The sequence below is a fragment of the Myotis brandtii genome, unplaced genomic scaffold (assembly GCF_000412655.1).
Source record: "Myotis brandtii unplaced genomic scaffold, ASM41265v1 scaffold454, whole genome shotgun sequence".
NCBI lineage: Eukaryota > Metazoa > Chordata > Mammalia > Chiroptera > Vespertilionidae > Myotis > Myotis brandtii.
In genome coordinates, this window is record NW_005367354.1 from 2,335,384 (window position 1) to 2,348,184 (window position 12,801).

Genomic DNA, 12,801 nt, shown 5'->3' on the forward strand with positions numbered 1-12,801 from the left:
TAAGAAATAAAAATAAATACAATAAATAAAAATATAAGGGTAGAGGGAATCTGTACTGCAGTGTTAACATTTGAGGAATCTGGTTTGATGGCAAATAGAATTTTTTAAATAATCCGTTATAACCTTTCTGTAAGTCTGAAATTATTTAAACATAAAAGGTTAAAATATAAAAGGAACAGACCCTCCTGACCTATGATACTTTGATTCACAAAAGAACCAAACACACACACACATACACCCCTTTTTACATTGAAAGTTCAGAATTCATATTTATCTGAATTCAGACTTCTAAACAATCTTTTATAGTTTGTTTAGAGATTCTCAGCGTTAGCATTGAAGTTGCACCCATAACATAGAAGAGTTATTTTTAGTAACTTCTGAGGAGGTATTCTTCCCAAATCGTACACACTTGGCTGATTGTTTTTGTGGAAGTTAGCCTCTCTACATTATTTTTTCTCTCTCAGCATAAATAGCAATATCAGCTTTTAGTGTGTTAAGAATATCTCTGTGCTTCAATTTATTCTAATAAAGCACAGTTTGCATTTCCCCCCTGAATATGCATTTTCAAATAACACGAGGCTGTCCAATCATATCCTGGCGTTACGTGTCCTTCAGGCATTAAAACACCCTCCAGAACTATAACTGAGGTGACGATGATGAAGACACACGATACTGGGGGAAGGTACTCTTGTATCTGATGTCCATGTAGCGTTTACACAGGAGCTTCCTGGAGGTCAGGCTAAAAACCGATCAGGTGATGGAATGTTCCTATTAAGTAAAGTAGTGTCAGAATGAGAAGGAGACTTTATGCAAAGAAGTACCATTGAAGAGCAACATTTGACCAATGGTTGACCGTTGTGTGGGGTACTATCTAAGGTAATCTTTGATTTACTTACAATGTGAGTACTATAATGAGGACCTAATCCTACATAATAAAACCCTAATATGCAAATCGGTGGAACGGCCGGCAGAACGACCAGTTGCTATGACATACACTGACCACCAGGGGGCAGATGCTTAATGCAGGAGCTGCCCCTGGTGGTCAGTGTGCTCCCACAGGGGGAGCGCCGCTCAGCCAGAAGCCAGGCTCACGGCAGGTGAGTGCAATGGCGGTGGCAGGAGCCTCTCCCGCCTCCCCTGTAGGCGGGCCGTAAGGAGCGAGGGGTCCTGAACTGCAAGAGCCCTGGACTGCAAGAGGGCGCAGGCCGGGCTGAGGGACATTCTCCCTCTCCGCGCCCCCCCCCCCCCCCCATGCATGAATTTCATGCACTGGGCCTCTAGTATTGGAATAATGGTTTAAAATGTTGAAGAATATTTTTAAAATTCTAATTGTTAATTCTAAGAATGCTGTCTAGGATTCTGCAAATTACCTATGTCATGGTTGTCAGGCCTTTGAACTCACAACCTAATCGTTACTTTTCACTTGCTTCAGATTTTTATTAAAAAAACTCAGTCTGGTTTTATTCATGGCAGGTTTGGAAAATTCAAAGAAGCTTATCTTCATCCACAGGAAAGTTGAATTGTGTTTGGTCTATGTGTATAACAACAACAACAAAATGAGACAGGACAGAGTTTCATGCAGCAGGAGTTAAATTCAATGAGTTTGGGGTTTCTTTTTGAAAACGGGTTTTTCCCATATGGTGTGTTTCCCTACAGCCGGTTTTGTGTGTTTTTAATTCGAGGTAGCTCATACACCATCAGATACTTTAAAAAAAAAACAGTTTGCCTGCTTTTCACAAACTAACCCAAATAAGGGATGTATTTTCATGTAGTTTAATAGTTTTAAAAACACAACAGCAACAACAAAAATTTATAAGTTAATTCAACAGAGCACATCTACTGGAATAGCTAAAATTCAGTGACTGACACCAAATCACGGCAAAGATTTGGAGCAGCCGGAACTCTCTTACAGCCCCTTTGGAAGAAGCCCTGGTGGTTTGTTTTAAACTTAAACAGACACCTTCCCTTAACCTAGTAATTCTACTCCTAAGTTTTTTCCCACGTGAAATAAAAAGGAATGTCCACAAAACGACTCTTACAAGAATGCTCTAAGCCTCAGACGCATCCGAGGTGTCCATATAATAAAACATCGGAGTAAAGTTAATTCAAGAGATAATATGTCTGGAATTTGCTTCAAGATAATCCAGGTTGCAGGGAGAGAGAAGGCATAAATGAAACAAATGAGTCCTCTGCTGAGAATTGTTGAAGCTGGATGATAAGCATAGTATGCTATTCACTCCCAGCCCCCTCCTACCCTGGAGCTCCATGGTTCACCTCCTTCAGGCAAAGCAGAAAAATTCTTCGCCAAAAAACCTGAGGACCCTGGTCTCCTAGAGGCTTTACTTCATGGCCTAATGGCAGTTTAAAGAAGAGGATGATGACTCCTCAGATACAGCTTGTTTTATTATTTCTTTTAATCATAAGCAAATGTGAGTCATCATTTTAGTTCAGTTGATGTCCTGATTTTGCTTAAAAAACGCACATGACTTATTCCTATTTCCTACTTGATGAAGTTTGTTTTTTTATTTTAGGTTTTTTTTTATTGACTTCAGAGAGGAAAGGAGAGGAAGAGAGAGGTTGAAATATCAATGACGAGAGAGAATCATTTATTGGCTGCCTCCTGTAGGCCCCCTATTGGGGATCTAGCCCACAACCTGGGCATGTGCTCTGACCAGGAATCAAACCGTGACCTCCTGCCTCATAGGTCGATGCTCAAGCACTGAGCCACACCGGCCGGGCTGGATGCGGTTTTCATCATGGCACCATGTTGCTTTTCACTCTGAACCCCAGCCTAGCTCTCACCTTCCTTCCACACGGCTCCTCAGACCTCTCCGTCACTGTGCCCGGTTCTTTCAGATACTGCTGAGGCCCCAGGAGCTGCAGCACTTGACCTTCCCACCAGCAATCTATAGGGACATCAGTTTCTCCACAGCCTTGCCATCAGCGCATGTTCTTACACTTATGAATTTTTGCCAATCTGATAGGTGAAAAATGTTATCTTTTTTAATTTGCATATCTCTTGTGTTGAGTAACATGCATTTTGAGTGAATCTTAAACTAACACAGTTCTTGTCTTTGTTTATGCTATTAGCTGTCACTGAAATGCCAATAACCCCTGACCCCTCTTCTCCAACAAAGGCCTCATATTTCAAATCCCAGCGAATGTATCCCCTTTGATGCTCTGAATCTTTCATGTGGGATTAACTGCTCCTCCTCTGCAGCCCCGTGGCATGTCACATCGAGCTCACTCTTGCCCTGGAGGGATGCACCTTGGTCTCCAACTTTACATCCCCATGACAACCGTGTCTGGAAAATGATCAGTGTTTACTAGGTATTTGTGGGATTGATCGAGTAAGGATTTTAAATCAAATAGGCATGAGAAAGGGTCTTTGGCTTGAATCCTAATAGAAAGCTTAAAGCTCATGGATGTACTTACAACCTTGTTTTCCCTGATATTATTCCATGATTTTCTCAAATGAAACAATCTTTGCAGAGAGGGAAATGAAGTTTTTCCAAATATCCTTTTATCTATAATAAATAAAATAGCTCTGATAAAAAGTGCAGCAACATTACATTATTATGTCATTGCAAAGTACTCTTAATTTTCAAAGTCCAAAATAAATCTGTGGATATGGACAAATTCATTGTCTAATAATAATAAAGAAAGGCTCACCCATAGCACTAGTCCTTTAACTAGTTTTTTTGTAACCAGCATGTTTGTCCTTGTCAAGTAAAATGTTTTTCTTTTTCTTTTTTTTCTTTTTTTAAATATATTTTATTGATTTTTTACAGAGAGGAAGGGAGAGGGATAGAGAGTTAGAAACATCGATGAGAGAGAAACATTGATCAGCTGCCTCTTGCACACCTCCTACTGGGGATGTACCCGCAACCAAGGTACATGCCCTTGACTGGAATCAAACCTGAGACCCTTCAGTCCGCAGGCTGACGCTCTATCCGCTGAGCCAAACTGGTTAGGGCTAAAATGTTTTTCTAACTCTACACAAAAGTTAGATGAAATCATTGTAACCTAAAAGTTTTTTAAAGTGTTGTTTTCAAGTTTGAACTAGATGTCAATACTTTAACTGATTACCAAGTAAGTAAGAGGGCAATGGATAAGAAGTATTTACCTGTTGCCCATAAGGAAGTAGAGTTGTTATTTTTCCAAATTGTGACTTATTGAGTAATTATGTTTTTAAAATATTTTTTAATTGATTTCAGAGAGGAAGGGGGAGGGAGAGAGAGATAGAAATATCAATGATCAGAATCATCTCTTGGCTGCCTACTGCACGCCCCACACTGGGGAACAAGCCCACAATCCGGGCATTTGCCCTGACCAGGAATCAAACCATGACCACCTGGTTCATAGGTCAATGTGTGAACCACACGAGCCAGGCAAGAATTTTTAATGGAAATGATGAGATTGGAAATTGCAGCTATAATGATCTAATGCTAAATTATTTTACTTGTTTCCTCATGTAATACTGGATTTCTCATTTTTAAGAGATGATTCCACTCTCATTTTAAAACAGGAAAGATTTAGCCAAGGTTGTAGGGAGGGAAGTGAGAATGGCATTTAGGGTAAGAAATTGTCAATATTGAGGTTTAGAATGACAGAGGATGGTGATGTAGGCAACAAATAGAACCACTCCTTTCTAAGAAAAAATATGAGAATGCATACAAAGAGAGAAACAGCCTCAGTGTTTTATTGAGGAAGATATAAACAAATCATGGTGTTTTTGCTCAGTGGATCAGGCAGCTGTTAAAATGATTAGAAATAAAGACCTTGTAGGAAAACAGTAAAATATTTAATAAAATGTTAAGTGAAAAAGCAGCTTATATATTTTTACTACACTATGCACATAATTACATGGAAACATTTATACACTTGGAGGGAAATACAGAAAAAAGAATTGTGGGGAGGAATTTCTATAATTTACAATTTGTTATAATTTTTGTTATAAATGTTATTGTGCTATAAAAAATAAGGAGAGAATGTACAGGCGGTTGAGCCACTAGGCCCTACAGGACACCTACTACTCAAGGCTACTCTTCCAATTCCAGGAGACATAGTAGCTCTACCTAATACATAGAAACAAACTCAGGGAAGCAGTCAAAATGTGGAGATAAAGAAACGTCACAAATGAAGGAAATGGATACAGAGTTCAAAACCATGGTTATAATGTTACTCAAGGATCTTCATGAGAGCTTCAAGGGATTTAATGAGACTTTCAGGGATCTTAGATTCTTGAAGGAGGAGGAGGAGGAGGAAAAAAATCCTATATAATAAAAGGCTAATATGCAAATCGACCAAATGGCAGAACGACCGGTTGCTATGATGTGCACTGACCACCAGGGGGCAGATGCTCAACGCAGGAGTTGCCCCCTGGTGGTCAGTGTGCTCCCATAGGGGGAGCGCCGCTCAGCCAGAAGCCGGGCTCACTGCTGGCGAGCGCAGTGGCAGTGGCGGGAGCCTCTCCACCTCTACAGCAGTGCTAAGGATGTCCGACTGACGGCTTAGGCCCACCCTGTGGGAAGCAGGCCTTAGCTGACAGTCAGACATCCCCTGAGGGCTCCTGGACTGCGAGAGGGCGCAGGCCGGGCTGAGGGACACCCCCCTCCCCCGCACGAGTGCATGAATTTCATGCACCGGGCCTCTAGTATGAACAATAAAATGGCAACAAATACATAGCTATCAACAATCGAATCTAAAAAAATAAACAAGAAATCTAATGAACAAAATAAACTGGTGAATAAAACAGAATCAGAGGCATGGAAGCATGGAACAGACCAGCAAATCTCAGAGGGAACGGGGGAGAGGGGCAGGAAGAGATTAACCAGAGATCTTACCTGTGGACACAGACAGGAGGGTGGTGAAGGCATGGGGTGGGGCAGGAACAGGATGGCGGGGGCAGTGGTGGGAGAAGGGGGGGCATCTGTAATACTCTTAACAATAAAGATTAAAAAACAAAACAAAAAAACAACAACCAGTAGGGGAAGCTGAGAGAAGGGCATTCCAGAACCCTCTGTACTATCTTTGCAACTCGTAAATCTAAAGTTATTTCAAAATAAAATGTTTAAAAACAACAAAAAAAGAGAAATGCAATAAATGTGTTCAACTCGAGAAAATAAAACAGAAAGAAAAATGAGTCAGCCTATGTTTCACATAGTTATTTAGTAACTCACAGATTTTTTGAGCTGGAATTCTATCCCAAAAGTTCTCAAACTTTTTGATCTCAGGACCTCATTACAATAAAAAGTATTGAGGACCCCAGCAAGCTTTTATTTATGTGGTTTATAAATATCATCATTTTCATATTATAAATTAAAAATATTTTTAAGTCATTGAAAATAATGATAAATCTATTACATAAGTAATGTATTTTAATGAAAAATAGCTGTATATTCTAAAACCATAAAATTTAATGAGAATGTCATTGATTTATATTTTTGCAAATCTCAGATTTGCTCAGTTGAAGACAGCTGGTATCTCCTATCTGCTTATCCATTCAGTCTGTTGTGATACGATGTTTTGGTTAAAATATAGAAAGAAAATCTGGCCTCACACAGATATGTAGTTGGAAAGGGGAGGAATATTTTTTTAAATACATTTTTTTTTTTTTATTTCAAAGAGGAAGGGAGTGGGCGGGGGGGGAGAGAGAAACATCAATGATGAGAGAGAATCATTGATCGGCTGCCTCCTGCACGCCCCACACTGGGGATCGTGAGCCCACAACCTGGGCATGTGCCCTGACCAGGAATCGAACCATGACCTCCTGGTTCATAGGTCGACACTCAACTGCTGAGCCACGCAGGCCAGGCCTGGGGAGGAGCATTTTAATAGCCTTTTCAGATCATTGTGGATATGCCATGTTGCTTCTGAACACCCACTGTACACTCATGAGAGAGAGATTGAAAAAGGTAATAATGTCTGCATTATTATGGAAATAGTTTGGCTTCATGGACTTCCTAAAAGTGTTTCCAAAAACCCCCAGGAGAGCCCGTCACCGTACTCCGAGAACCACTGCCCTATAGAGAGATGAAAACTAAAACCAGAATGTTCAGTGATTTCCCCCCAAATCACACGGTTAATGGAAGACAGAGCATGGGGACCCGGTCTGTTTCCGTCCTCACTCGCAGAGGATTTCAAATGACAGTGTGACCTCCCTCAGGACAACGTTGGGAAACTGATCCGGAGCGTATTATGAGGGTCTTCTGAGATAGCAAAACTAATGGTTCCCTTTTATCTTGAAGATGAAAAAAAAAAAAAAATTAAACTCCATGTTAGGCAAACCAAAACTGTTTTAGAGAAAGCATTCGGATTATAAGTGGATTTGTAAACATGTAATTTTTAACAAATAGAAGATGTAGAAATATTAAACCTTTTTAATAAACGATATGATATGCTTAATCTGCTTACCATCTCTTACTAGCTAAAAAAACTTCCGAGCATCTTCCTTGCCAGTAATTTGAAGCAGGCATTTTTAATTTCATGGTTTGTAGCAGTTATTTACCTATTTATAATCAGGCGTTTCCATGTCTGGACTTCCATTCAGAAGTTCAGTGACTTTCTGGTTTTGTCTTTAACATTGTTCACTCGTTCTCCCAGGGTCCACTGAGGCCTCAGAAATTAGTGACTTGGATGCCTGAGATGGAAAACACTTTGGAAATCTTTAGCTTATTTTAGTAGTTATTTCTCAAATCTCACCATCAGCGCACAGCTATACAGAGAGGGCCTTCAGATGATGACCTCATACTGTGACCACCCTCTTGCTTGGCTCTCAGAACCTTCCCCCGCCCCCCCCCTCCCCCAGGCAGTGCTGGCCTGCTGGCTCTGTCGCGGCCCGCGACTTCATATTTCTCAGGTTTTTATTGCAAAAGCTTCTTTCTTGCTCTGCCATCTCCTTTACCTTTTTTCCCCCTCTTCCCTATATATCAGTTTCTTCTTTTAAAGATTGTTTTCAATAAGAATGACTTCTAATTTACCGATAATGGAATCAAGATCCTCACAGTTGCCAAAAAGATACACAGACTTCAGTGTGTGGTCACACGTTTGGGTGATGGGACCCTCATTGGGAGGCATGGTGGTGGGTCCGGTGGAAATCCGAGGCCCGTCTTCCTGACCATCACCGCACGGCCCGCACTCCGCGCTGCCCTGTGGTCAAAGTCAAAGTCGTCGTGTAGTCATCTGGCAAAATATTTGTCAGCTCTAACCACCTTTATCTTTCTACCTTCCTTCCTTTTTTTTTTTTTAATTAAATCTTTATTGTTCAGATTATTACATTTGTTCCTCTTTTTTCCCCCCATAACTCCCCTCCTTCCAGCTCCCACCCCACCCTCCGCCCTCACTCCCCACCCACTGTCCTCATCCATAGGTGCACGATTTTTGTCCAGTCTCTTCCCGCATCTCCCACACCCCTTTTCCCCCCAAGAATAGTTAGTCCGTTCCCTTTCTATGTCCCTGATTCTATTATAATCACCAGTTCATTCTGTACATCAGGTTATTTATTCACTTGATTCTTAGATTCACTTGTTGATAGATGCATATTTGTTGTTCATAATTTGTATCTTTACCTTTTTCTTCTTCTTCCTCTTCTTAAAGGATACCTTTCAGCATTTCATATAATACTGGTTTGGTGGTGATGAACTCCTTTAGCTTTTCCTTATCTGTGAAGCTCTTTATCTGACCTTCAATTCTGAATGATAGCTTTGCTGGATAAAGTAATCTTGGTTGTAGGTTCTTGCTATTCATCACTTTGAATATTTCTTGCCACTCCCTTCTGGCCTGCAAAGTTTCTGTTGAGAAATCAGCTGACAGTCGTATGGGTATTCCCTTGTAGGTAACTGAGTTTCTTTCTCTTGCTGCTTTTAAGATTCTCTCTTTGTCTTTTGCTCTTGGCATTTTAATTATGATGTGTCTTGGTGTGGTCCTCTTTGGATTCCTTTTGTTTGGGGTTCTCTGCGCTTCCTGGACTTGTAAGTCTATTTCTTTCACCAGGTAGGGGAAGTTTTCTGTCATTATTTCTTCAAATAGGTTTTCAATATCTTGCTCTCTCTCATCTTCTGGTACCCCTATAATTCTGATGTTGGTACGTTTGAAGCTGTCCCAGAGGCTCCTTACACTATCTTCGTATTTTTGGGTTCTTTTTTCATTTTGCTTTTCCGGTTGGGTGTTTCTCGCTTCTTCGCATTTCGAATCTTTGACTTGATTCTTGCGCTCCTCTGGTCTGCTGTTGGGAGTCTGTATAATATTCTTTATTTCAGTCAGTGTATGCTTACTTTCTAGATGGTCCTTTATCACACCATCGAGGGTCTCATTAGATTTCCTGTACATCTCATCAAGTTTATCGACAGACTCTAGAAGCCTCTTGAGAGACCTCAAAAGTGTGGTTCTGAACTCAATATCCTCCCTTGATAGTTTTGTCCTGTTTCTTTGTCTCCGCATTTTTTACGCTTTCTTGGTACACCCCCTAGTGGTCTTTGTGCGCAGTCTTGTTGTAGTTAAGCCTTGATTGTTGTAGTTAATACTAGAGGGATTTGACCTCCAGGCCAACTGGCTGTGTTAATCAGCTGTGTCTGCAGTGGAAGAACTTGTGTCCTCTAGGGAGGTGCTAATCTAGCCTTTGCCTGAGGCTATCCGGCAAATGCCTCTGTGCAGGGCTTGGGCGGGGCGGGTCCCACGGGATCAACAGGGCGGAGGAGGGAGCAGTTATGGCTGCTCTCAGTCCGTCCCCAGGGGCTCTGCCTCTCTGTCCCAGCAACGGCTGCAAACCTCGGAGGGACCGTAGCCAGACAGTCCTGCTTCTCCCGTTTGAGTCTGGGTCCCTAGAGACTCGCCCAGATCTGGAGCTCAGAGTCTGAGGCTCCCTCCGGATTGAAACAGACAACCTCGCCCTCAGCTACCAGCCCGCGCCGCGCGCACTCCGCACCTTAATATTTTACTTCAGCACTGCGCCTCCTCTGATTCTCGGTTCCTCCTAGTTGTAGAACTTCCACTCAGCCAGCCTTCCTGTGGTTCTGGATGATGTCTGTTCCGTCTTTTAGTTGTATTTTTGAAGTGGTTGTTCGAGGCAGCAAACTCCGGCGTTAACCTATGCCGCCATCTTGGTTTCCCCCCTACCTTCCTTTCTGAATTAAACTGTTGTAAAGTTTTATGGGGAAGCACCACATTTTTTATATCCTGTTTTTCACTTCAAGTAAAGTGGTGGCACTGAGAACGCAGTTAACTTGGGAGGGAAAGATGACATTTGGGTGCCTTTCGGCTTCACCCCTAATGCTCAGTGTCTCCCCAAACCCCCAGACTTTGAATGGTGGGGCCAGGGCTTGGAAAAGGCCTGTTTTCTGGGCTGTGCACCTCTCGTTCTCCTGTGTTTGCCCTCTTGTCTTTGCTCTTCTTTTGGAATCAAGTTTGAAGTGGGCGCCTCGGTGTCCAGGTTACCGTTACAGAACTTTCACACCAGTTGCAGGGCACTGCCCTTCCTCCCTTCCCTTTCTTTTTAGAGCTGGGAAAGGTGTTTTGTGGGTTAGAGAACATAGAGAGGAATTTCACTCATTAGAAATATTGTTGAGAACTTGTTTTATCTACATCATCTGACTATTTTTTTCTAGGCTGTCTTCTAATTTTCTATGTCCACATGGGACATAATTTTATCAGTGTCTCCCACACAGTGGAAGCTTACAGTATATTTGTTTAAAAGAGGGAAACAAAGATAGAACCAAAAAATGCAATCCAGCCAAGGAGTGGGTAATGGAGGGAGTACTGTGATGGGCATTTGCATATTGAGTTCTGATGTCATCCTTCTTATATCTACTTCTGTGGTTTGGCCACATAACTTCACCACTCCGAGCTTCCGTCTGCTCTTACGTAAATGAGAAGGTTGTTAAATGATGTGTTTGCCCCTCATGTTGGTATTTACTCAACAATTACTAAACGCTCGCTGTGTGCCCGGCTCTGTTAACGAATGCTGGAAACGCATAGACAACCCCTCAGCCACAGTTCCCGTTCCCATCGATGGGTGCTTCCACGCTGCGTACCGGGATTAGTACTAATGGGCAGGATATCTGAGGTCTAGACCTGCTCCCGTCCGATTTGGGCAGGACCTTTAAAAGGTATTTAAATGTTTGGTTCTTTCATTGTGTCACCTGGAAAACGCAGATAGTATTACCTCACCTGTCTAACTTGTGCAGTTGTTTTAAGACTCAGATAAAATAATGTATGTGGAAATACATTTGAAGACAGGAGTAATATAGTGTGTTGTGGAGTGTGTAACAGTGTCTGTAGTAATGTAAAATATTTTATTTTGCAATTAAATTCCACATGTAATTCATTAACTTGGTTGGGAAAGCCCCACATTAACTTAATCTTGGAGTTCAGAGGTATTTGAAAAATATAAAGTATATCTGTTTTTCTCCTCTCCACAGAAAAAGATCATGTTAAATATGTTTTTAGACACAATGATGGCCGACCCTCCTCCCCAGTGCCTTGTCTGGCTACCTCTCATGCACAGGCTTGCCCATGTCGAGAATGGTAAGCAGAACTTGTCCCTCTCGTTCCTATGCTATCGGAAGTATGTGAACTGAGTATTTGTAATGTCCTCAGCTACTATGATTGAAATTGTAATTGACATTTGCTGTCACTCTATTATTTGAATTTGTGATTTTAGCTTTCAAAAAAAGAATATCTGTTTCTCAAATAAAGAAGTGGTGGGGGTCTTATTACTTAGATAGGATACCAAGAAGTAGTAATAGCCTATATAATAAAAGGGTAATATGCAAATCGACTAAACGGCAGAACGACCGGTTGCTATGACGCACACTGACCACCAGGGGGGCAGACACTTAATGCAGGAGCTGCCCCCTGGTGGTCAGTGCGCTTCCACAGGGCTCACAGCTGGCGAGCACAGCAGCAGTGGCGGGAACCTCTCCAGCCTCCGCGGCAACACTAAGGATGTCCGACTGCTGGCTTAGGTCCACTCCCCATCAGTTGGGCATCCCCTGAGGGCTCCCGGACTGGGAGAGGGTGCAGGCCGGGCTGAGGGACTGCCCCCCTCCCCCAGTGCATGAATCTCGTGCACTGGGCCTCTAGTCAGGTCATAAAAGTTTGTGGTTTAAACTCCAGGCTTTTCCCCTGAGATTCCAGGGGGTTGTTTCTGGCTTGAGTCCACCTGGCTTAGCCATGGCTTCTCTTTTCCTTTAATTTTTAAAAGTCATAGGTCAAAAATTGGATATATTCAATATCAATCACTAAAACTAAAACTGTGTTTTAATTGTTTGAAGGAAAGTAGCTAAGATAGAATTTAGTACTGGGTTTCACACATCTTCAGTTCTTTCCTTTAATACTTATTTTACCTTGAATTATTCTCAGTATCCTTTCTAGTAATTTGGCTTAAATCTTTGTTCCACTTGGTATTGAAATGGCACTTATCTCTTAGTAACGTCGTAATTTTTTCTGCTGCTGCTATCGATTTATCTCCTTGTGTAGGTTGTTTGAGTATATTAAAGGGAAGGCTGTGGTTTTTCTACGTAACCTTCTCTCAAGGCTCTTCCTGTCTCTCCTCATTCCACACAGAGAACAGCAGTAGCTGAAAGGCACTAAAAAGCAGAGGCCTCTTTTTTCCCCTCCTAAGAATGAGACACACATCTGTGCTTTTTTATCTTCTCTGCTATCCATACTCTTTAAAAAAATATTTATTTATTTATTTTATTCCAGAGAGGAAGGGAGAGGGAGAGAGAATCATTGATCAGCTGCCTCCTCCACACCCCACACTGGGGATTGAGCCTGCAACCCAGGCATGTGCCCTGGCTG

At 41.9% G+C, this 12,801-nt stretch overlaps 1 protein-coding gene across 7 annotated transcripts in view; it reads left to right on the forward strand.

Moving 5' to 3' along the window:
- DTNB (dystrobrevin, beta) overlaps positions 1 to 12,801 on the forward strand; it is a 161,993-nt gene that overhangs the window by 37,632 nt on the left and 111,560 nt on the right. For all 7 annotated transcript variants that reach the window (XM_014546666.1, XM_014546665.1, XM_014546664.1 and 4 more), the window contains one exon: positions 11,418 to 11,523. In XM_014546666.1, the coding sequence (XP_014402152.1) occupies positions 11,418 to 11,523 (106 nt within the window). The remainder of the gene's footprint in view (positions 1 to 11,417; positions 11,524 to 12,801) is intronic.